The following is a 22,728-nucleotide window of genomic DNA, read 5'->3' as shown; positions in this document are numbered from 1 at the left end:
GAGATCCGACTAGACAAACAAGTAGACCTATGCAAAAAGTTAAGAATCTCTTCAGGTTTATATACCGCATGCTCTACCGTGTTCTTTCGGATGTGAGGGCGATCTGGCTGCGACATCTGTCACCCCATTGATCGCCAGGGTTGATTCGGCTGATCTGGCTGGCTAGGCGGGTGTCCCCTTCCTCCCTCACCGCTCCATGTGCGTCCCTCCCGAAGCTGCGCGCTCGGTCGAAGAGGACGACCTTCCCCGATAGAGGAGGACCGTTCTTCGGTCAAGGGTATACGAGTAGCTGCGCTCCCCTGCTAGAACCTCCAAACAAGCTCTCAAGGTCCATTTGTAGGAGAACGTAGGGTAGTCAAGCTTCCAAGACTCCAGACACATCCAAATGAGGCGCTGCACGTGGCAGTCTGCCTTTCTTTTGACAATGTGACAGACAATGTTTTTAAAAAAGGATCAAGTAATTCATACAGAAGAGGTATTTTTGAAAAGTAAGCGAAGTTTTATATATAGCTATGTAACACAACTCATTTTTGAAAAGTAAGCAAAGTTCCATATATAGCTATGTAACAACTCATTATTAAATGTGTGATTATATAATTTATATATAAAATATATATTCATTTATATATTATATACACATATATTTTCTATATAATATATATTTTATATATTTATATATACATATATTTTTTTCTCCTCTCCCTCCTTCTTTCTTCCTTGACCCAGTGAATCGTCTTGAGCTTCTCCTTCATTTTGCACACTTTCGACAAAACTGCTTTAAGCCACAGGTTAAACATAGCACCTTCTTGGATGGAAGGAAGTAGGGGCCTTGGGGTAGAGGTATCAATGGGGCTAAAAAAGTAATTTGGCTGGTAGATAAGTTAGAACTTTAAAATATTTTAAAACCGTCAAGGTTAGTATAGAAAAATTCACATGAATTTTAAAGTTAAAAATATATGCCTCCAAAAGGCCTTCAGAACTCTCTCTTGCTTCTAGAGGCAGCTTCTGCTATTTCTCAGGCTATAGATGTTGTTGATTATTGTTTTCACCCAGGAGGGGTTTTTGAGAGTACCTGGCTTGAGAAGCCTGTGCTGCTGATCAATTACAGCAAATAACAAGATCAGATTTTATTTTCCATAGATTTCTCTGGCAGAAACGTGGAGGATGAATTGGGACTGTGTGGGGTGGGGAAAGAGAGACCTGTTAAATGTCCGTGTGAATTATAGTAGCATCAAAAATTTGAAGAAGATGGGCAAGAAAAGGTGAAATATTAATGAGGTGGAAAGGAGAAAGAGAAAAGGTCGAGAATGATGCCCCCCCAACACACACACACACACACACACACACACACACACTTCCTTTTCCACCTTCCTTGTTTATTTTTCATAACATTTATTGTCATCTAACATACTATATTTTTAATTTATTTTGTTATCTGTCTGAAATTTTGATAGAATGTATATTCCAAGAGGTTAGGGATTTTCATATTTTTTACAATATACTTTTGTATATCCTGCTCTTAGAATAATGCTTAGCACAGAGAAGGCGTTCAGAGAACACTTGTTGAAAGAATGAATGAATGAATGAATGAATGGACGATACCTTGGTTCTAGCTCCATAAAGGTTTGGGGGAAATAATCATGAGTAGGTTTGTCTTTCATTCCTGCGAGCCGTACAACTGGAAATGTCCACTAGACAGTTGAAGAGGCCGGTGGGAGGTTGGGGTGAGCAGATGTAAGCTGTTATATTCAGAATGGATAACAACAAGGTCCTACTGTGTAGCACAGAGAACTATATTCAATGTCCTGTGATAAACCATAATGGAAAAGAATACTAAAGAAAGAATTATATATATGTATAACTGAAGAACTTTGCTGTATAGCAGAAATTAACACATTGTGAATCAACTATATTTCCATAAAAAAATAAAAATAAAATAAAAAAAGAGGCCAGTGACAACTCAGAAGAGAGGACTGAGATGGATTAACTTGCCAGCAAAAGGGTGAGTTTATCCAGAGAAAATATGTAAAGTAAGAAGAAAAAACAAGAACAGCTGGGCACACCAAGAGTCAGGAAAGTCACTTTCAAATACGAAAAGCAATATGTGTTCAATTTCATTTTTCTAACTCTGACCTAACACAGAGATTACTCAAGTTGACTAGGTAGGAAGCCATATATATTTCTTTTTTTTTTTAAGTGAAAGGAGGTTTACTCAGAGAAATACACACTCCACAGACAGTGTGGGCCATCTTGGAAGGTGAGACAGGCAGAAGCCATATTTTCCAAACCTGCTGAAGGTGGTCATATTTTATCAATTTTTTCAAAGATTTGAAAAAATCTTGATTTTTTCTACAAAGATTCGCTTTCATTGAACTAGGTAGGACAAGCATTATTATAAACGTTGTTGATCAGCCAAACCTTTATCTCCATTTTCTTATTTCTAATTGGTTGAACCATATCAAATTGTTGGTATTTTACTAATTTTTTCTAACTTACAAAAATGGACACTTCATACGTCCAACCTAATAAATTAGGGGTCATATCATCCTAGTAATCTTGTTTACCCGAAAGAGAAACTAAGGCAGTGTCATAAGACTCTCATTAAACAAGCTTGTGGAGAAATTAAAAACTCCTGTTATTTTAATTCTGCTATTCTACAACAGGTATGCTTAGGTCATTCTGCTCCTTGGAAGCCCCTGAAATCATTCTATTCTTGGAGACCCTTGGAGTTGCTCTCAGCCTGGGACAGTCTTACTCATGGTGTCTTTCTACCTACCTGATATATATCAATATATTCAGAGGCCCTGGGAACTCATCTCAGTCTTTGACCCTTCCCCCATCCAGGTCCGTGGATGTTCTGATGGCGAAGGGCACATCACCTACGGATTCACCAATACAAGGTTAATTGGTAAATCATGTTCCCTCAAAATTCTTTTAAGGTTTCAAAGAATGTTTGGGAGAAGAATTTCCTGTGGAATTCTGTATGGAATTCATGAAGTTATGAGTTTCTTTTGAAGGTTTATATTGTACATGTGAGTGTACTATGAAAGCTAGAAAAACGCAAGGTAGGTATTAATCATGATGAAATCAGCAACAAGAAATTGTGTTGACCTGCTTTTTTTTTTTTTCAAATATTCCTACTCACCTAACTTGCTAAAAGCTAGATTTAAAAAGCCTCCACATTGCAAGATAATGCTTCCTACTGCTAGTCTAAGTGTATGCTTTCAATTTCACAGCAGTAACACTATATTAAGCGTTAAGGAGAAGTTACAGAATATCAAAATTCCAAATTAGGAAATAGTAATGTTACTGTTTGATGGGAGAACATACAAACAAAAACAGAACACTCAAATCAATTTTTCTTAAACTGTAACTTTATTTGGAGCAGAATTTTCCTTAAGTAAAGTTAACGTTTTTAAACACCTTAGGACAAACTATTCAAAAAAGGAACATTTTATTTCAGAAGGGGTTTGAGTAAGTGGTTTTCTGTCTTCCTACCTTCCCATCATATGAATATTTGCTTTATAATTAAATATATTCTTAGTTACTCCCTTGTAATCAAACCAGGAGACTAAATTGCTGTCAGCATTGAAATATCCACATCAGAAGACCGTTCAGGTCATTTTAAATTCACATTAGCACAGTGACTATAAGAAACTGATAATACAGATTAACGTGATATTTGCCCCCAGTTTGTCTTCTATGGGTTTCCATGAGAAGGTCCTCACAATAAATTATATAAAATACAGTACTTTGGTTGGAAATTGTAAAAAATAATTCTAAAAATTAACCACATATATTAAACAAACAAGTTGCTACAGTATGCTTTAAATGATATAAAATAATTAGTATGTCAAACATTTTCTTATAAACACATTGCTTTGGATCATACATTGAGCTGAAACATACAGCCCGCATTCTTTTTCTCTCCTAAATGGCCCAGAACAATGGCTTGATGCCACCTCGTGAAAAGACATGGTGCCTGTGAACTCCAACAGTACTGGTAATTCGTACTTAAAAACAAAACGATTCTTGCGTTACGTGGGTTGCCTTGACTGTATTCAACTTTTGATGACTCCAGATGATGACATAGCGTCAGTTTATTAGACGTATATAGTCCTTTAGGCAAGAGATGTGTCTAAAAAATTGCTTAAAAATCAGTTTTCTTCCTATTTAAATCATACATGAGCTGGGTGAGGGCTTAGTAATCAATGGCAGCTTATTGTCAAATTAACAATCACACCAAGAGTAGCTTTTATGCCCATGCAACTTTCCCTGCAGTTCACACACATACCCTTTGGCATACCACTGTCACTGAAACTTTGGGCACTGTACCATTTCCTGACGTCCCAGAAAGCTTTCTGCCTGGAAATGAGGTACAGACGTGGATAGGTACAGTTAAACTCATTACTCTTCTTGGTGTCTTGCAGTAGATTTTGTAAGTCTATAGTCACTAAAAATATAGGCAACAGGTAGCATTTCATTTTCACTTAACAAAATAATGGTGACTATTTGCTTCTATAGTAAACAGCTTGTATGCTCAATTTATCCTTTACCCGTTTCAGGGCGGGGGGGAAAAGAGAACTTTATAGGATTTTGCTAGTTCTTTAGAATTGACATTGTTTTTTCAGCCTTCTAGTTTGCTCAATGCAGCGTCAGCTACTTGACTTGCAAATGAATAAACATGTTTTGCTTCCCAAGGGAAGTTGTTTGCTGATAAACAAATGAAAGCGGAAGAAGAAGAAAAGTGAAATATTTTCCGAATTTGGGCCCTACAAACGTAATAGAAAAACAATTTTATAATGTGTAATAACCAGGTAACTGGGTTTTTCAATTAAAAAAAAATGTAATGACCTTAACATAAGCTAGAGGGCCAAGAATATGGTATTCACAATCCATCTGGTTCTCTAGGGGGTATTTACAATTTAAAACCAGCTTTCCAGCAAGCTGGGTAAGCTTTCAGATTAATTTACTTTTTATACATAATACAGAAAGGGGAAATAAATAATTAACCTCATAGTAAAGGACTCATCTCTGAAAACACATTTTCTGCTGCTTGAGATAATGAGAATATAATACAGAAATGAATTCAGCTTCAAGTTGTGCTTACATATACATCTTTATTTCCTGAAGCTTTGCTGCCAGTTTGTTAACAGGAAAATATTACCTCTCAAATCCACTTCCATCGTGTGCTTTTCTCACGCCCCCAGCGATCATGGTGCTTGGTCAGGTATATTTTTGAGCCAGACTCTCCAAAGCACAAATTACTCCCTGATTTTAGGTGAGGGCCCCTTGGGAACCAGCCTGATTTGTTCAAGCTGCAACATATTATGAATACGTCAAAGCAAAAATTTACCAACTTACTAGGTTGAACCATATCAAGGTGCCGATATTCATTTTAACCGACAAAGATGACAATTTCATTGGCTCAACTTGCTATATCCTGGAAGCAAATGAGAGTGACTTGAGCCCTGCGAGAAGGAGAGTCAATATACTCCAGAGACTATGTCGCGTTTACAGACGGTGACCTTCTCTCTTGCCTTTCAGGCGACCATGAGTGGAGGCGAGTGTGCCCACAGAGGTGGATCAGAGTGGACGTTCTGTCTTTTTCTGTCTCCAAACTAGCTTTGTCATTTTCAAAATTGCTGTAAACATTCCTCTCAATGGAACAGCCTCTGCCCACCATATAGAGTTCTCACTGTTGAAAGAAACTACACAAGGGTTAAGAGTTCTTTGAATGTGGCACGTGACAGACACTGACATCATGGTAGCTGTGACTTCCCAGACCAGTGGGACCTCTGCCATCTATCTTTCCTGCTCCCCAGATTGCCATGAAAACCGAGCTAAATGCAACATTCTGAGGGTTAGGATAATAAAAAATCTTCTGCTGCTTTGAAACTTAGCTTTTGGATCATGTATCTTGGCAGGGATATAGTTTAAGTGACCGTGTTAACCTTTATGTGGAGAACATTTTGGCTTGAAAAGCTTCCTTTTTGTGGGTACTTATACAAGTTGATTTCAAAAATGGAAGAAAATAGAGTATCATGGCATAGCTTGGTTTCAGCTGGATATCTCCAACCACCAAAAAGGGTGTTATAAACATTTCTAAAAATATTTACTTAGAGTTCTTTCATCTGGGGAGTAAAAAGAAAACAAAGTGAATTATGTAATAGTACTTTTAGAACAGCACAGCGGTATCAAAAAGTCAAACCAATAACATGGTATTGAGAACGGCAGATGGTCAATTTTCTGGTGTTGAGGTCAGTCCAAAAAAGCCTAAAGTACCGAATATGCCACATTTAAAATTTAACCACTTCACAAATATCTGCACACACTGAGGGAAAAACCCTTTATCGTGTAGCCTTAAATTGCACCCCTGTTGCAATACTGCATCATTATTATTCTATTTTTAAAAATCTGTATAAAATATTATCTGGAACCCCAAAGGAAAATCAATTAATCTTTAAAAACTTCCTTACAAAGTTGACTGTATAAAATGCTAAAACATAATCCATATATACAAAATGCTGCTGTTTAAGAAAATAATGGGACCCAGTTTTAGAATAAAATAACTTTGTACAAAAAAGGTACTGCATTCAAATCAACATTAAAAAAAAAACTTTAAAAATGAATATTGAAATGTCTCAGTTCAGAAGAATAACTATAAAGTGTTTGCTTTTCCACCATCTGAAAGTCTCTTGCAGGTAGAACACCAGCTGGCTGAGGGAGAGTGTCCTGCTGTCCCCTACAAAGGGCTTCGTGACAGTCATCGCCGAGATGCATACTTAGCAGCCCAGTCCGTCCGGCCGTGCACGGGCTGGGCAGCCGGAGGCCGGGGCAGCGACCCGGGAGTGCTTCTAGGTTGGGTGTGGAAAAAAGGTCGCCCAGGATGAGGTCTCACAGCCTTCAGGGAAGAATAACCTGCAATGAAAGAAAAAGGTGGGTCTGACTGATACGGGACCCATGCAAACAAAGTGCGGCAAAGAGCATCCTGGTGACAAAAATATTAGCAAAGGAGAGCTGAAGAGCAGCCGCCTCTTCAGGGTCCTCCCTCCCAGTTAAGGACAACCCCATTCTATAGTGGTCAGGCCAGAATTACTGGTGTCATCCCTGACCCTTCTCTTTTTCTCAGATCCCACTTGTAATTTTCAGCAAATCCTATTGGCTCTACCTTCCAAACCTACCCAAAACCTGGCCCAGGTCAACCATCACCACCGGCCCAGGCCAGCCTCATTCCTCACCTGGATAATCGTGACAGCCTCCTGGTTGGTTTCCCTACTTCCACCCTGCTCGCCCTTTCAGTCTAGTGACAACAGGGCTTGAGTGAGCCTGGAGATAGAAGTCAGATCCCCTCACTGCCCAGCTCAGAACCCTCCGGGGGCTTCCATGTGGCTCAGAGTCATGACGACGTGCTTACAGTGACCTGTGGGGGGCGCCCCCCATCACCTCTCTGACCTCCTCCTCCTGCTATCCTCCTCTTGTTCACACCATTCCTGCACTCCGCCTCCCTGCTGTTCCTTGCATCTACCAGGCCCATCCTACCTGGAGGCCCAGGCACTAAGAGCCTGCATTATAGGGCTTTCTTGCTCACCTCCTGTAGATCTTTACCCGATGGTTCCTTTGCAGTGAGGTCTTCTTTGGCTGCCCTGTGTAAAATGCATTTGCACCCCACACTCCCTACTCCCTGCTTTAGTTTCCCCTTAGCACTTTAGGAGCATCTTATTTGGTCTACTTATTGTCTGTAGAGTACAAGTTCCAGGAGGACAGGAGTTTTGTGTCTCCTTCACTCGTGGACCCTAGGCCTACAAGGTCCAGCACAAAGCAGCTGTTTGATAACTGTTTGTTGAATCAATTCATGAATAATAATAATCTGATATAGAACTTACCAGGGGAAGGGTCAGGTATAGGTGCCACGTGGACCCTCTGCACAGTAGAACCGATTTCTTTTTTCAGAAAGGAAGGGATATAGTTTCCAGCCAGTCCACTAGAACTTGTTGAGGTGGAACCAACTGATTTGCAAAAGGAAAAGCTTGTTACTGCCAAGACATGCACAGGACACCAATGGGGGTAAAGGACAGTGGGGCAGGACAATAGAGTACCAGGTTTTGACTTTCAGGGGAAAAGAATTAGGATAAAAACAGTGAATTCCGAGCAGAGCATTCCACCACACTACGCTGCTGGAAACGCTGGGGGATGGGGCGAGAGTGTGCAAGACGGTGCTGACCCTGTAGCCTGTACCCACAAGGAGGCTGGTAGGTTGGTTTGCTTAAAAAAAAGGGGAAATTTGGAATTTTCTGTTTGTAATGATAAGTTTAAGCTGTTCTGGAATTTTCTTTTTCTGCTCCATAACATACAAGAGTTACCCTTCCATGTCAGTATATACAAATTCCAGAATATGGTTAAACCATAGCTCATTTAACCACTCTCTTATTGATCAGCATACAGGTTATGTTAATTATTTAGCTATTATAAGTAATTCTATGCTAAGTATTCTTGTCCAGAACCAGAAAATTAATCCTTATTAAAATATATTAAATACGTTCACTTTTTATGTCATTTCTGTCTTGAGACAGTTTTAAGGGCAGGAACTGGGTGCTATTCATCTTAGTGTTCCAGGCGGTTCATGGACAGCCTTACATATAGCAAGTAATCAATACGTATCAGATGGGTGAATGTGTATCTATAATCAAGGTGCACACGGAATAATGAAGAATGTTATACAAATGGAAGTTATATCCATTCGGAAGAGCTCATGAGGGGGAGAGCTGCTCTCTGTCTTCACAACACAGAGCATTCTTGGCAATTGCTCAAGGCAGAGCGGGAGCAAGGGTCTGAGCTCATGTGTGAGGAGCTGTGCTGGTCAGCCGGAGCACATTTTGCAATTTTGGTGACTAGACAGATAAGAAGAAAAATGGGAAGAGAATTTGAACAAGGAAATCACAGAAGGAAAAAGACGTAGAGTCAGTAAACACAAGAAGATGATCAACCCTCAGTCAATGGGGCATGCGGGTTGAAGCCACAGTAAGATGCCATTGCACACCCTCAGATGAGTACCCGTTGACAATCTCAACAGTACCAAGAGGCATCAAGGGCAGAGCACAACTCCCACACCCTGCTGGACAGCAGCTGGGCAAAGTCCAAGATGAACACAGCCTTTAAGCTAACACATTTACGTCATACCCAGAAACCTCACACGTGCACACCACCTATAGGGGGCATCAATGTTCACTCCGGTGCTCTAACTGTGAGAACTGTCAACAACTTCCATGTTGGTCAAGAAGAGAAGGAATGAATAAATTATGTTCTAAGTGTCCATCAACAGACGAATGGATAAAGAAGACGTGGTATAGATATACAATGGAATACTACTCAGCCATAAGAAAGAACAAAATTTTGCCATTTGCAGCAATATGGATGGACTTGGAGGTCATTATACTAAGTGAAATAAATCAGATAAAGACAAATACCGTACGATATAACTTATATGTGGAATCTAAAACATATTAACAAAGAAACAAAATTGAGTTATTTGTAGTGAGGTGGATGGACTTAGAGTCTGTCATACAGAGTGAAGTACGTCAGAAAGAGAAAAACAAATACCATATGCTAACACATATATATGGAATTAAAAAAAAAAACGGTTATGAAGAATCTAGGGCAAGGGCAGGAATAAAGATGCAGACGTAGAGAATGGACTTGAGGACATGTGGAGGGGGAAGGGTAAGCTGGGATGAAGTGAAAGAGTGGCATGGACATATATACACTACCAAATGTAAAATAGATAGCTAGTGGGAAGCAGCCGCATAGCACAGGGAGATCAGCTCGGTGCTCTGTGACACCTAGAGGGGTGGGATAGGGAGGGTGGGAGGGAGACGCAAGAGGGAGGGGATATGGGGATATATGTATACGTATAGCGGATTCACTTTGTTATAAAGCAGAAATTAACACACCATTGTAAAGCAATTATACTCCAATAAAGATGTTTAAAAAAATATTAACAAATTAATGAATATAACAAAAGAAAAGCAGACAGATATAGAGAACTAGTGGTTGCCAGTGAGGAGAGGGAAGGGAGGAGGGGCAGTATACGGGTAGGAGATTAAGAGGTATAAGCTATTAGGTATAAAATAAGCTACTATGGATATATTGCACAGCACAGGTAATATAGCTAATATTTTATAATAACTATAAGTGGAGCATAACCTTTAAAGATTGTGAATCACTATAGTGCACACCTGTAGCTTATATAATATTGAACAGCAGCTATACTTGAATTAAAAAAATTATATTCTAGTATGAATAATAAATCGTGGTATCATACACTTATATATATTGTATATGTAATACTATACATAATGTGATATATATTCTATGGATGTATAATTGCTGCATATGTAATATAATTATTAAAATGAGTGGAGATCCAGGATTATATGCATATAAATTTTAAAACATGCAAAACCATACTAGGTATTTCTTGTATACTAAAAACAAAGCATGGGGCTTTCCTGGTGGCGCAGTGGTTGAGAGTCCGCCTGCCGATGCAGGGGACACGGGTTCGTGCCCCGGTCCGGGAAGATCCCACATGTTGCGGAGTGGCTGGGCCCGTGAGCCATGGCCGCTGAGCCTGTGCGTCCGGAGCCTGTGCTCCGCGACGGGAGAGGCCACACTGTGAGAGGCCCGTGTACCACAAAAAAAAAAATACATGAACACGCAATGGACAAAGGCAGAGAGAAGAGAAGTCCAGATGTTTACTTGGCACGTGGAAGGCGAAGCAGCCCACAGCAGGGGAAGCTGTCTACTGGGCACGGGGTGTGTCTTCCTGGAGGACTTCTGAAATTCATCTGTCTATTATAAAAAGAGTAGGCAGGGGCTTCCAAACCGTCCACCTTCCAACCAGAAGGGGTTCTGATGCCCCGGGCTAAGGCTGGGCCATCAGACAGAAGGGAGAAGCCAGAGCAAGGCAGACCCAGTGAAGCGTGGCCCTGGAGGTCGCCCACCACAGAGCAGGGCCTCGGAATCCAGACCCGTAAGACTGTTTTTCCCTTGCACCAGGGAAGACTGCTCTCGTCCCCTGCTACTCTTGACGGCGGAGCCGGAGGGAACTGGCGGAGTCCCCAAGGCCTCCTGCCAGGTGAGAGAGGGCAGCACGGGCCTGGAAAAGAGGCCCAGGGTTTTCACGCCAGAGAGGCCCTCGTGGTTCCACGGCTTGTCCCCCTGCCACATCCAGAGAATCTGCTTCTTATCATTTAGGGGTTAATCATCATTACTCACCTGAATTTATTTTGCTGATCACTGATACCATCCCTGAAGATTTTCCAGACAAACCAGAACTAGACCATGGATTAGATGGAATAAAGTCCTTTCCTGGATTCGGGAGTATGCCGTTCCTTATATTTATTCCTAATAGGGAAGAAATGTTTTTCAAATGCAAAATTTATATTTAATCTTGCATCACATGTCAGAGATGAAACGAATGCAGAATCCAATTTGTCAAAGACTTCCCGTGTTTCAACAATCAAAGCAAAAACTGACCATGATGATGTCATCAGATAGGTGGCAGAGGAAAGATGCCATCTTCGGGGTGAGTGTGCTGTCTCACTGGTGGTTGGCCTGACAGACCTCAACTTCTACCAACAGATCTGTCCACGTCTGATGTCTTGACCACCTGGTGCAGTCCTGGGCTTCTGGGTCCCTTGGCCTTCCTACTCATCTGCCTTCGCAGACGACTGCCTTTCTCTCAGCTGCCCAAGTTCTTCTCTTGTCCCTCCACACCCCCAAGCCCAGCTCTGCAGCCCTCTGCTCTCCTCTTTCTGAATTCTGAGATTCCATCCTCTCAACCTGACATGGACTATGGGAGGTGACTCTGGTCTGTACCAATGACCCTCACCGACTCCCTCACGCCCAAGGCTGCCTTGACCTCAACTGCAAGCAAACCACTGCCCCCCCCAGACCACCCACTTCCCACTCCTATCAGGCCTTGCAGGTAGCTTTCAGAACACAAAAACTCAATTCATCCTTTACCCTTCTTCATCCCCTAGAGCCCAAAAGAAATAACTTTCTCTGCCTGTGCTCACTGCAGCTGGAGTCTTTGCCCACCCCCCCATACCCTGGCATCTGGGAAGTGGCAGGCCAATCTCCTAAGGCCACAGTGCCAAGCCTGATGAGGTCTGGCAGTATTTAGGAGGCCTGTTCCCAGTCAAGAGTGGGGAACCAGTGCATCAGCAGGGCCTCCATTCCCCGCCCTAGGTCTCCACCCTGGGTCTGAGCACCACTGTCCCCACCTGGACATCAGCGACAGCTTGTGGGCCCCTCACCCATGCAGCACACAGATGTCAAAAAAAGCACGTCAGTCCACCAGCTATGACCCTTCAAGAGCTTCCAGTGGCTCATGAAATAAAATCCAAATTTCTTATAAGACACCCAAAGATGCCTCACGCGTCTAACACCTCATCCTCTCTGACGGGGCTCGGGCCATATGCTGGCCTCTCTCAAGCCAAGCCCTTTCCTGCCTGCAGGCCTCTGTACTGGCTATTCCCTCTGCTCAGCATGTCTCTGTGCACCTGGAGTTCTTTCCCAATCGCTGGGGCCCAGGTCGGAGTCGCTTGCTCAGAGAGGCCTTCCCTGACTACTCTGTCTAAAGTACTGCCTCTGCCCCCATTTCATCACCCTTAACGCCAGTTGTCACCATCTGTGGCTATGGTGTATCCATTTATTTAGGGACTGTCTCCCACCACTAGAAAATACGAGGGTGAGGATACTGTCTACAGGCTGCTGGCTAAAGTCACTGCATAGCCTGTGATGTGAATGGAGGCCCTAGAGGTGGGCAGCCTAGTGGCCCCTCCTGGCTATTGTGTCCACCAGATTCTCAGTGCCCAGCATGGGACGCTGTGCAATACGGATTTACTGATGGAATGAATTTGAGAATGAACGGTTGGCTAACACTGTACGCTTAGAATACGGAGAATGCGAAGAGAGGTCTGGGTACCCTCCAACTACAATGTTTTCACTTAACCCCTGTGGTACAGCCACATGGGGTGACTAAGCTCCCATCTGCTTTCCTGAGAAAACACACAGGGCTGGTAGTTTCTGGAGAGACCTTGGGCAAGCTGCCTGGTTCTTCCTGGTTACTCCTTCCCTGGGGACTGGACCCGGTTTCCTCTACCAAATTTCTTATCTTAGGCAACTACAGAAGATAAGAATGTGAAGCCTGGGAATTCCCTGATGGTCCAGTGGTTAGGACTCCACACTTCCACTGGTCAGGGAACTAAGATCCCGCATGCCATGTGGCCAAAAAAAAAAGAAAGAAAGAACGTGAAGCCTGGGCTTCAGCTAGTATTTCTATGGTGGTCCCACCAGTTCGGAAGAGAAGCCCCAAGCACTTGCAATCCAAAACAGGATCTTTGTGAACACGTGATTCCAGGGACACGATTTCTTATCAGTGATCAGAGCAGAGGCAGGAATGTTTATTACCAGGCAGGTACCGGGAGTGCTTCAGGTAGTGCTGCTTGGCCGCCGACCTCAAGGTGGGCGTGTCGCACCGGGGATAGGATGTCTGGGTTGGGGCACTATTTCCGGTGCCCACGGGCTCTGAGGGCTTCAGGTCCAGAACACTCTCAAATCTGAGTGGGGAGAAGATGGTTTCGGTCAGCACGAGCTGGGCAGCTCATCGGACGTAAAGATGACCTCACAGACCCCAGGTGCAGTCCGTGAACAGACAGGAGCCCACACTTGCCTGCACAGAGTCTCATCGTTCTGTCTCTTCTTGTTTTTCAGGTCAATCCTGGTGAACGATGGGCTGAAGTCCGAGTCATCTAAGTCAGCCCAGCCATCAGAATCCTTTGCTAACCTGGAAACGAGACCCCACCTTCTCCTACTCTTTGGCTTGATCTCACCATTTTTGTGCTCCAGGCCAGTGAGAATTCTCTGTGTATACAAGGAGAGGGGGGAAAAGAGCAATACTTGGCATTAACGGAGCTCACCCACGAGTAATCCCCATTCTGAACTTTCTCGGTTATGTAAAGGAGGGTTCTGGGGCGTTTCCTTCCCCAATATGCAATATACTGTTTATTGGAAAGGACAACGGTGGAAAACACAGTCCCGGACCTGTGTCATTCATCCTGCACAGATTACATCAGTTTTCATTCAATGGGGACGCTAAGCTATGTAAGATAAGGATTTAAAAAAAGAAATTTAACGTAATTCTCACGTATGAGGAAAGTGGCTGGATGCTGAAACAGGGCTCATCTCTGAAAGAGTTAGTGTGATTGACACTGTCCTAAATAGAATGTAAGAGAATATAGCTAAAGTGTCAGTCACCTGCTCTTTTATAGGAAACGATGCAATTAATGCCTTCTTTGCCTTCTCAGTAGACCTGGATCCTAGTTAACTGCAGAATTAGCTACAGTAAGAAATTGCCAAACACCCACTGCTGCTGCAAGGGGGCGGGGGCAAAGGGGACAGTCTGGAGACACCATCCCTGTAACCTCATGCTGCCCTAGTCGGGAGCCGGCACTCACTGAGTGAATGCTAGTCGACAGATAAAGTATTATTTTTGCATAAAGGTGTTAGAAGATCAGACTCTCAGACAGCACTATAAGGCTAACGGAAACCAGACTCCTGTGTCAGATTATTATCTTATTGACTAACACTCACTGTTTCCTTTGGAACAGCAAGAGGAAAAGGAAGAGCTGGGCTCCATCAACAGCCTGGCATTACCAGCGTCGACTGAGGGCACCGATAGGAATAATGATCTACAAATATTAGTGGGGCACTTGACGATTTTCAAAACATCTTCACAAGCAGCAGGGCCTTTGATCCCCATGAACAGCCCTGTCTGGTGGGCAAGACAGGCATTAGGATCCTCCTTTTCCAGATTAGGACACTGAGTCCACAGGGGTCGATAATAACAATGACTAGCGCTCTCATTATCCACCCCTGTTTCACAGATGAGGGAGCGAGGAGCACAGAGGCCAGGTACCCTGCACAGGGTCACAAAGCTATGAAACAGCAGAGCCGAGATGCGAGACCCTAGTGATCTGGGGCCGCATCCAGCCTTCGGCCACCACCCCACGGCCAGGCCCCCAGGCGCGGCACTGTAATTCACAGGCAGAGCCAGAACTTGAACTTAGACCTTTAACTCCAAAGCCAAGGCTCTTTTCACAATTCCATGATATTGCAAAGACAGATCTATGATAATTAGACCTTATCTGCTGTAAAAGAAAATATTTCACTCAGTAAGCAGGGTCAGAGGAGGGACAGGCCAGACACAGGGCTCTCGAGCGAATCTTCCTGCTTACTGCCTGGGGATGCTTGGCGTGGAGGGATGGCAAGAGCAAAGGGCTTGGCTTGTCCTCTGGGAGGTGATCCGTCCTGGAAGCCTCGGCTTTGTAGGGGTATGTGAGATGCTGAGGGGGCTGGCTGGCTTGCTGCTGTCTCAAAGAAATGCGCGTGTGTGGCTTGGTTGGGGGCTGGGCAGGAGGGACCGGCTTTATGTGAGGCGGTGGGGCTGCCTTTTCCAGACCGTCCTTCTGTGGTCTTCCTGAATCCTGAAGGCTCTGTGTGGTGCTGCCCAGGGGGTGCCCAACCTGGAAGTAAGGATATCGAAGCGCCTGGAACGACACATAAGGCTGTTTTAGGAGAAGAATCTGGCCAGGAAGGTTGACACCATTCAGGGTTGCTGGCTAGATGTCATGAAATCGGTTTACTACAGTTGCTTAGCCCAAACCAATTATAAAACAGCAACCTGAATCTGTAACACCCTTTGTGAATTTCCTTATCTAAAATAGTGTAAAATGTACGGACTGGTTGCCACACTCAAATTACTTGGGTAAAGCACCCAGGTTCACTGCTATGCCCTTTGCTACTTCTGCCAGTATCCTGGCTTTGTAACTTATTTGCTGTGTGTCTTAAACATAATATTTCACCGTTCTAAGCCCATTTCTTCAGTCCATAGAAAGAAAAAAAATAAAATGGAGAGAGCCAAGTATAATGATCCAGGAAGACTCTGAAAAATCAAATATAAAATAAGCAGGTACAGATAAACAACAAGGATTTACTGTATAGCACAGGGAACTATCTCCAATATCTTGTAATAATCTGTAATGGAAAAGAAATGTATATAAAACTATCACTTTGCTGTACACCTGAAATTAACACAATATTGTAAATCAACTATACTTCAACTAAAAAAAAAATAAAATAAGCAGGTGCATCTGCTTTAACACCAGAAACGCCAAGAGTGTAATGCATGCTACAGTTAAACCTTGCCCATCAAGATAATCACGCTCTCTGGATCGCCGAGGGATAAATCTTAAAGTGCTGGGTTTGCAATTCTTTCTGAAATATTCCCTAGTCTTTTTGAGTGGAAGTCATTGAATACAACATAACCTTTCTCGATCAATCTGGGACATAGCTATAAACACCTGTAATGATAGTAAGTGTAGATACAGAGGCAAATAACATGGATACTCCCATAGTGGTCCTGGACCCTGATATCTAACTCGGAAAGTCTTCTCTGTAGTCCCAGGTATTTTTGCAAGTCTCAACTGACTTGGGGGTATTTTTAGCTTTTCTGATACTATTCTTAAAAGTACACATTCCTCTCTTGGTTCCTGGGTTCCTTACAGAATCTTTTTCTTTTCATCTCTAAAAAACTTTACATTGTAAAAAACTGGGTTCATCAGAAAGCTTCCTTCCTGCCCTGAAACCATTTGTTTCTCCAACCTTCTTGAGCCACCCAGGGTCTTGGCTGTTTCTTCTTTGAGCCACTGGACAGCTGCTTTTCTCCCATTCCTTAATCCCCCCAGCCATCAGCTCTCAGCTCTCACAAATTCTAACGTCATGTCGGCCCTATCTTCAAGTGCCCCTGTCACTGTCGCTCAGCCAAATCACTGACTCTGATTAGAACTGGTCACCTTTTTGATTCTCTGAGCAGTGGGATTATCAATGAGACAAGCTGAGAAGGGGCCAGGTACAACTACCACAAAAAGAAGCTGGCAGGAGGCCTGGCGGTGTTTGAAGCCCATGGGTCTCTTTTGGGTGTACTTTATAATCTAAGTCAAAGTGGCCTTGGGGGAGGGCGGATTGGGAAAACAGGAGGTATGGAATTGGGAAAACAGAAGATGTGTCATCCACGTGACAGAACTGCCATTGATAGTACACTATCTGTACTAGTTACTGGTAGAGGTATTAAGGCAAATCACTTAAGCTTTTTTTTTTTTTGCAAATCGCTTATACTTCCTGAGATTCAGTTTTCTCATTTATAGAATGAAAACAGTAACACCTATCTCATGGAGACTTCACAGCGTTAAAATCACATAAAAACATACTAAAGCATGTGCAAACTATAAAGTGCTATAAAATGCTAATTACATTTATTATCCTAGCTCTCTCTCTCTCTCTCTCTCTCTGTCATCTGTAAAATGAGTGATTTGGATCTTACAAGATATTTTCACTTTGAAACTGCCTTTCAACAACCAGTACTGCCTTATAAACAAACTGCTACATCATCTTAACTCATAGAAAATATATTTGAAAACATCTGCCAAAGACAGGTGGATATATGTTTATTTTCATTTTCACGTATACGGTGATATATGACGTAAACTGTACGGCAATCTTCAAAGCAATATATTGTTTACACCTTAACTGCTTTAGACACAGACAGTTTCAAACTATTTTAAGTTCTTATACCTCATATAGTTCACCATTGGTGGTATTCAATACTAGTTTTCACACATAATGCCTAATAAAATACTTCCCATGAGATTTACAGGAATTATTCACAGTTAGACATGAACTTCGAGAGAAACGCATCTGAAGAAAATGGAAGGAAACCTGACTAGCTGTTGGCCGTTTCTTGGGATCCCACTGCAGCATGTCTCTCAGGAGATGAACTGCTTCGCTGCTGGCATTTGGAATCAGGGTCTTCAAGTTATTGGGCACACAGTGGGGCCAGCGGAAGCTCATAGCACTCGACAGTTGGTAGCCTTCAGGCCAGTCAGTCTGAAAGAAGGAAAAGGTAGAAAATCTCGCTCAGCCAATTGCTGTGATCGGACTTTATAATCTGGCGTGTATGACGTGTCACTGCCACGTCCATACTAACTGTGGTGGTGGTGGCACTGTGGGTACTGAAATGCAGGAGGATGCTGACAGAGAGACACAAAGAACAGGAAGACTGGGGAACAGTGGGAAAGACACTGGATTTGCCATCAACTTTTTTTTTTTTTGTCTGAATCGCGTGGCTTGCAGGATCTTAGTTCCCTGACCAGGGATTGAACTTGGGCCACGGCAGTGAAAGCGCCAAGTCCTAACTACTGGACTGCCAGGGAAATCCCCATTCCAACTTATTTTATAACTTTAACACAAGACAGTTCACCTCTTGAGATTTGGGGGTTGAACCAAATTAGTATTTTCCCAATTGCGTTCCATGAGACATAGGTTTTAGAAACTGCTAATGAGATTTTTTTTGGGGAAAAAATAAAACAAAACACCTTGTTCTTGGTCAAATAAACTTGTGAAAGCCTCCATATTACTATATCCCCATCTTGGTGAGTCAAAGTACAAACGCTTAGAAACCCAGCAGTCAGGATAGCTATTAGTCTCAAGTCCTCCACTTTTTCATGCATCAGACCTACGGGGCACTCAGCGCTGGAGCGAATGACGGAAGGTGCTGAGCAATCAGTCTTTAAGATCCCTGTTAGCTCCAACAAACTCCTGTTTTATATGACACATTCTGATGTAATTGCTTTTTATTTTTTTAAAGTGAAGTGGCAGAATATATAGCTTGTATCATTCATTCACTTAGAGTAGTTACCGAGGGCCTCCTATATACTTAATGTTGTTGGGTATCCAAAAAATAATCCAATATAAATCCTGTCCTTAAAGATATTATGGTCCGAAAGAGAAAATAAGACATTTATTTTAAAAGCACAGTAACACAAAATAAAAAGTAACAAAGGTCACAAGAGAAGTAGAGATACAGTCATCCAGAGGAGGGACAGATTCCAGCAGGAGAGTTTGGAAATCTTGAAGAGGTGGCACTAATGATTCCGTCAGATAATTTTTCTTTTTTTGCAGTACGCGGGCCTCTCACTGTTGTGGCCTCTCCCGTTGCGGAGCACAGGCTCCGGACGCACAGGCTCAGCAGCTATGGCTCACGGGCCCAGCCGCTCCGCAGCACTTGGGATCTTTCTGGACCGGGGCACGAACCCGTGTCCCCTGCATTGGCAGGCAGACTCTCAACCACTGTGCCACCAGGGAAGCCCCCTTCAGATAATTAAAAAAAATTTTTTGAGGGTCTGGTTTGTACCAGCAATGGTGCTAGAATGTGTAAAATAAATGCAAAAAGAAACACGAGACAAATCTGTTCCCTGAGTGAGCTTATGGTCCAGGAAACAGATTATGTACACATGATATATTAATAACACAGAACACAGCTGAACATGAAGAGATTAGAGGAATAGGGAGGAGAAAGATTACGAGGGTCTTGGAAGAAGAGTGGGATTGGGGCACATGAGACATGCACTTGGCAGAAGTGGGAGATTCTAGAGCACAGAGCCAGGAGGGGTGCAAGTGGCGGATAAGGGATTAGAGTTAGGGGGCTGGGCATAGATATTTTTAGGAGGGGAGGACAGTACCAGAGCTGTTCTTTAGGGCAATAAGTCTGGCCACAGACTGGAAGCAACGCTGGAGGGAAAAGACTTGAAGGCAGAAAGACTGGGGAGGTGCCCCCCTCCCCAGACACAGGCAGGGTTTCAGTCTGAGATACCGGCTGGAGATAGCAGGATCTATGGGCCAACTGCTTGGATAAAGGGAAAGGGGAGCAAGGGAGAGAGGAAGAAGGTAAAACTGAAACTCAGCCTCAAGGCTAGGCTCTGGGATGTGATGGGACCACAGGCAGAAGTGGGGAATGAGCGAAGGAGGCTGGTTGGGGGCGAAACAAAAAGCAGTCTGGGGCTCCCCTTGTGGCGCAGTGGTTGAGAGTCCGCCTGCCGATGCAGGGGACGCGGGTTCGTGCCCCGGTCCGGGAGGATCCCGCATGCCACGGAGCGGCTGGGCCCGTGAGCCATGGCCGCTGAGCCTGCGCGTCCGGAGCCTGTGCTCCGCAACGGGAGAGGCCACAACAGTGAGAGGCCCGTGTAAGCAGTCTGGGTCAGACGTGCTGAGTTGGAGGTAAGGGTGAGGGTGTCAGGGAAACATCCCAGAGAAAGATGTAAATTTGTGACCAGAGTTATAAAGGAAAGGGGGAGGGCTACAGATCACATTAGGAGACGTCTGCACGGATAAGAGTTGTAGCCACGAGAACGCAGAAGCTCTGCAAGGGAGCGGAGAGGACGCGGGCAGAAAAGCAGAGGAAGCCAGGATGTCTTCCACTACAGGGTAGGAGAAGGGCGTGGAGGACCACCCAGGGCGAGGAAGATCCAGAACGAGCCGCTGCTGCCCAGGGCGGGGGGTGGGGGGCAGGGAACACAGGAAGCTGCAGCTTTGTCCCACAGGCCTTTGTCCCACCTCATTACCTTTTTGGGTGTCCCCAGCACTTGGCAGATTTTGAAGATTGTGTCGATCTCACTGGCCCCGGGGAAGAGTGGCCGGAGGGTGTACACCTCTGCCATGATGCAGCCCACGGCCCAGATGTCGATGGGGGAGCTGTAGTTTGTGGACCGCAGGAGCACCTCCGGGGCCCGGTACCTGCAAGACCAAGGAGAAGCTAGTTCCACACCCGCCGGTCAGAAGCAAACTAAATACACACTCAGCTCCTCAGAGCGTTTCTGTATTTCTGTTTTCTGTCTAGTTCAGGGCGGTGCACGGACTCATCAAGCAACAGCTGTAGCTGCAGTGTAAAGCTGGACTCCTCTGCTTCACAGGCTTTTCTATGGAGCATTTCTTGACAGGCCTCTGCTCTATAGCATTTTCGAGAAATACAGACAGTGAGAGAGAAGAGGAAAAGAGCGAGTGAGAGAGGACGGAAAAGGAGCGAGAGAGAATATAGAGCTAGTGGTCTGTAGGCTCTTCTTGGTCATGGCCAACTGCTTAAATCAAATTCTTAGGGCCTGAAAGTTTTAATAACACCAACTGGCTGATTTTCAGACAGGTCTTTGGAGAATCTTTCACACAACTCTTTTAGGAAAAGGTCTTCTGGAAGCTCTATATACAGAATATTATTTAGATTATGGAAAAGCACAAGGGACTTCCTTTTTAAAAAAGTTTTTTATTGAAGTATATTCGATTTACAGTGTGTGTTAGTGTCTGTTGTACAACAAAGTGATTCAGATACATATATTCTTTTTCAGATTCTTTTCCATTATAGTTTATTACAAGATATTGAATATAGTTCCCTGTTGGACTTCCTTCTAAAATTGTTTACAACACAAGCTTTTTTAAAAAAAAATAAATTTATTTATTTTTATTTTATTTATTTTTGGTTGCGTTGGGTCTTTGTTACCACGCATGGGTTTTCTCTAGTTGCGGTGAGCAGGGGCTACTCTTTGTTGTGGTGTGTGGGCGTCTCACTGCGGTGGCTTCTCTTGTTGCGGAGCACGGGCTCTAGGCGTGCGGGCTTCAGTAGTTGTGGCTCAGGGCTCTAGAGCACAGGCTCAGTAGTTGTGGCGCACGGGCTTAGTTGCTCCACAGCATGTGGGATCTTCCCGGGTCAGGGCTCAAACCCGTGTCCCCTGCACTGGCAGGCAGATTTTTAACCACTGTGCCACCAGGGAAGCCCCTATAATAGCAGCTTTTAGGCTTGTACAATGCCAACATTCCTACACATATGTGTTTCAAATGGTGTTCTTAGTGGAAAATTAGTATTTGTGACAATAATATTATCCTCAGTATAATCACATGGTCTTTAAATGGTCTTTAAAAATAAGAAATGCAGGGCTTCCTTGGTGGCGCAGTGGTTGAGAGTCCGCCTGCCGATTCAGGGAACGCGGGTTCGTGCCCCGGTCCGGGAAGATCCCACATGCCGCGGAGCGGCTGGGCCCGTGAGCCATGGCCACCGAGACTGCGCGGACGGAGCCTGTGCTCCGCAACGGGAGAGGCCACAGCAGTGAGAGGCCCGCGTACCGCAAAAAAAAATAAGAAATGCAAACATTAATATTATCCTCAGTATAATGGTATATTTTTAAAGAAGTGCAATTAAATCCTTTGAGGAAGATGGTACTCACCATCTGGTAGATACATAGTCTGTGTATGGAGGTCTTGATCGGATTTCTCGGGCCAATCCAAAGTCTGCAATTTTCACGAGTTCGGGTCCCATACAGAGGAGGTTCTCCGGCTTTAAGTCCCGATGGAAGAAGCCTGCGGAGGTGGTGGAGAAGGAATTCAGAGGCAAGATCGTGCCTGCATTACTCTTTGCAGCTGTATTGCTCTTTTCATGACAGTGATAGTCTGGTAGGACACTGAAGGCTCTGTACATTCATCCCAATGGTAATGCAGAGCCCTTTGGACCATTCATCTCCCCTTGACAAATACAAAAATGTCGAATCATTCAAAAGTTGATCTTCATAATTTTTTTCCAAGAGAGCAAACTTCTTTTAAAATATCAAAACTCCATTATGGGCTGAGATAACTTGGCAAAAAGAAATTGTCACTCAAAGAAAAATATATCACGCCTACCCTGCCCCAGTCAGCCAGAAAGAATTTGAGGTTAAAACCATTTCAAAAGACAAGTCTTATGGCTACTGAGAGTTTACATCACAGCAAAAACACAATCACATTTTTTGTTTA

The 22,728-nt window shown here is 43.7% G+C and overlaps 1 protein-coding gene across 1 annotated transcript in view; it reads right to left on the bottom strand.

The window, feature by feature from the left end:
- Nucleotides 1-3,352: 3,352 nt before the first annotated feature.
- Nucleotides 3,353-22,728, bottom strand: part of CILK1 (ciliogenesis associated kinase 1) — a 34,593-nt gene continuing 15,217 nt past the window's right edge. The window contains exons 5-13 of the mRNA XM_067752684.1: nucleotides 22,167-22,299; nucleotides 20,520-20,691; nucleotides 17,839-18,006; nucleotides 15,300-15,611; nucleotides 13,736-13,926; nucleotides 13,474-13,622; nucleotides 11,275-11,403; nucleotides 7,887-8,009; nucleotides 3,353-6,921 (exon numbers count right to left, since the gene is read on the bottom strand). Coding sequence (XP_067608785.1) covers nucleotides 6,767-6,921; nucleotides 7,887-8,009; nucleotides 11,275-11,403; nucleotides 13,474-13,622; nucleotides 13,736-13,926; nucleotides 15,300-15,611; nucleotides 17,839-18,006; nucleotides 20,520-20,691; nucleotides 22,167-22,299 — 1,532 coding nt within the window. The 3' untranslated portion in view covers nucleotides 3,353-6,766. The remainder of the gene's footprint in view (nucleotides 6,922-7,886; nucleotides 8,010-11,274; nucleotides 11,404-13,473; nucleotides 13,623-13,735; nucleotides 13,927-15,299; nucleotides 15,612-17,838; nucleotides 18,007-20,519; nucleotides 20,692-22,166; nucleotides 22,300-22,728) is intronic.

Source organism: Pseudorca crassidens, chromosome 10, assembly GCF_039906515.1.
Source record: "Pseudorca crassidens isolate mPseCra1 chromosome 10, mPseCra1.hap1, whole genome shotgun sequence".
Classification (NCBI taxonomy): domain Eukaryota; kingdom Metazoa; phylum Chordata; class Mammalia; order Artiodactyla; family Delphinidae; genus Pseudorca; species Pseudorca crassidens.
Note: the sequence above shows the minus strand (reverse complement) of the source record. Positions and strands in the feature narration are given on the sequence as shown.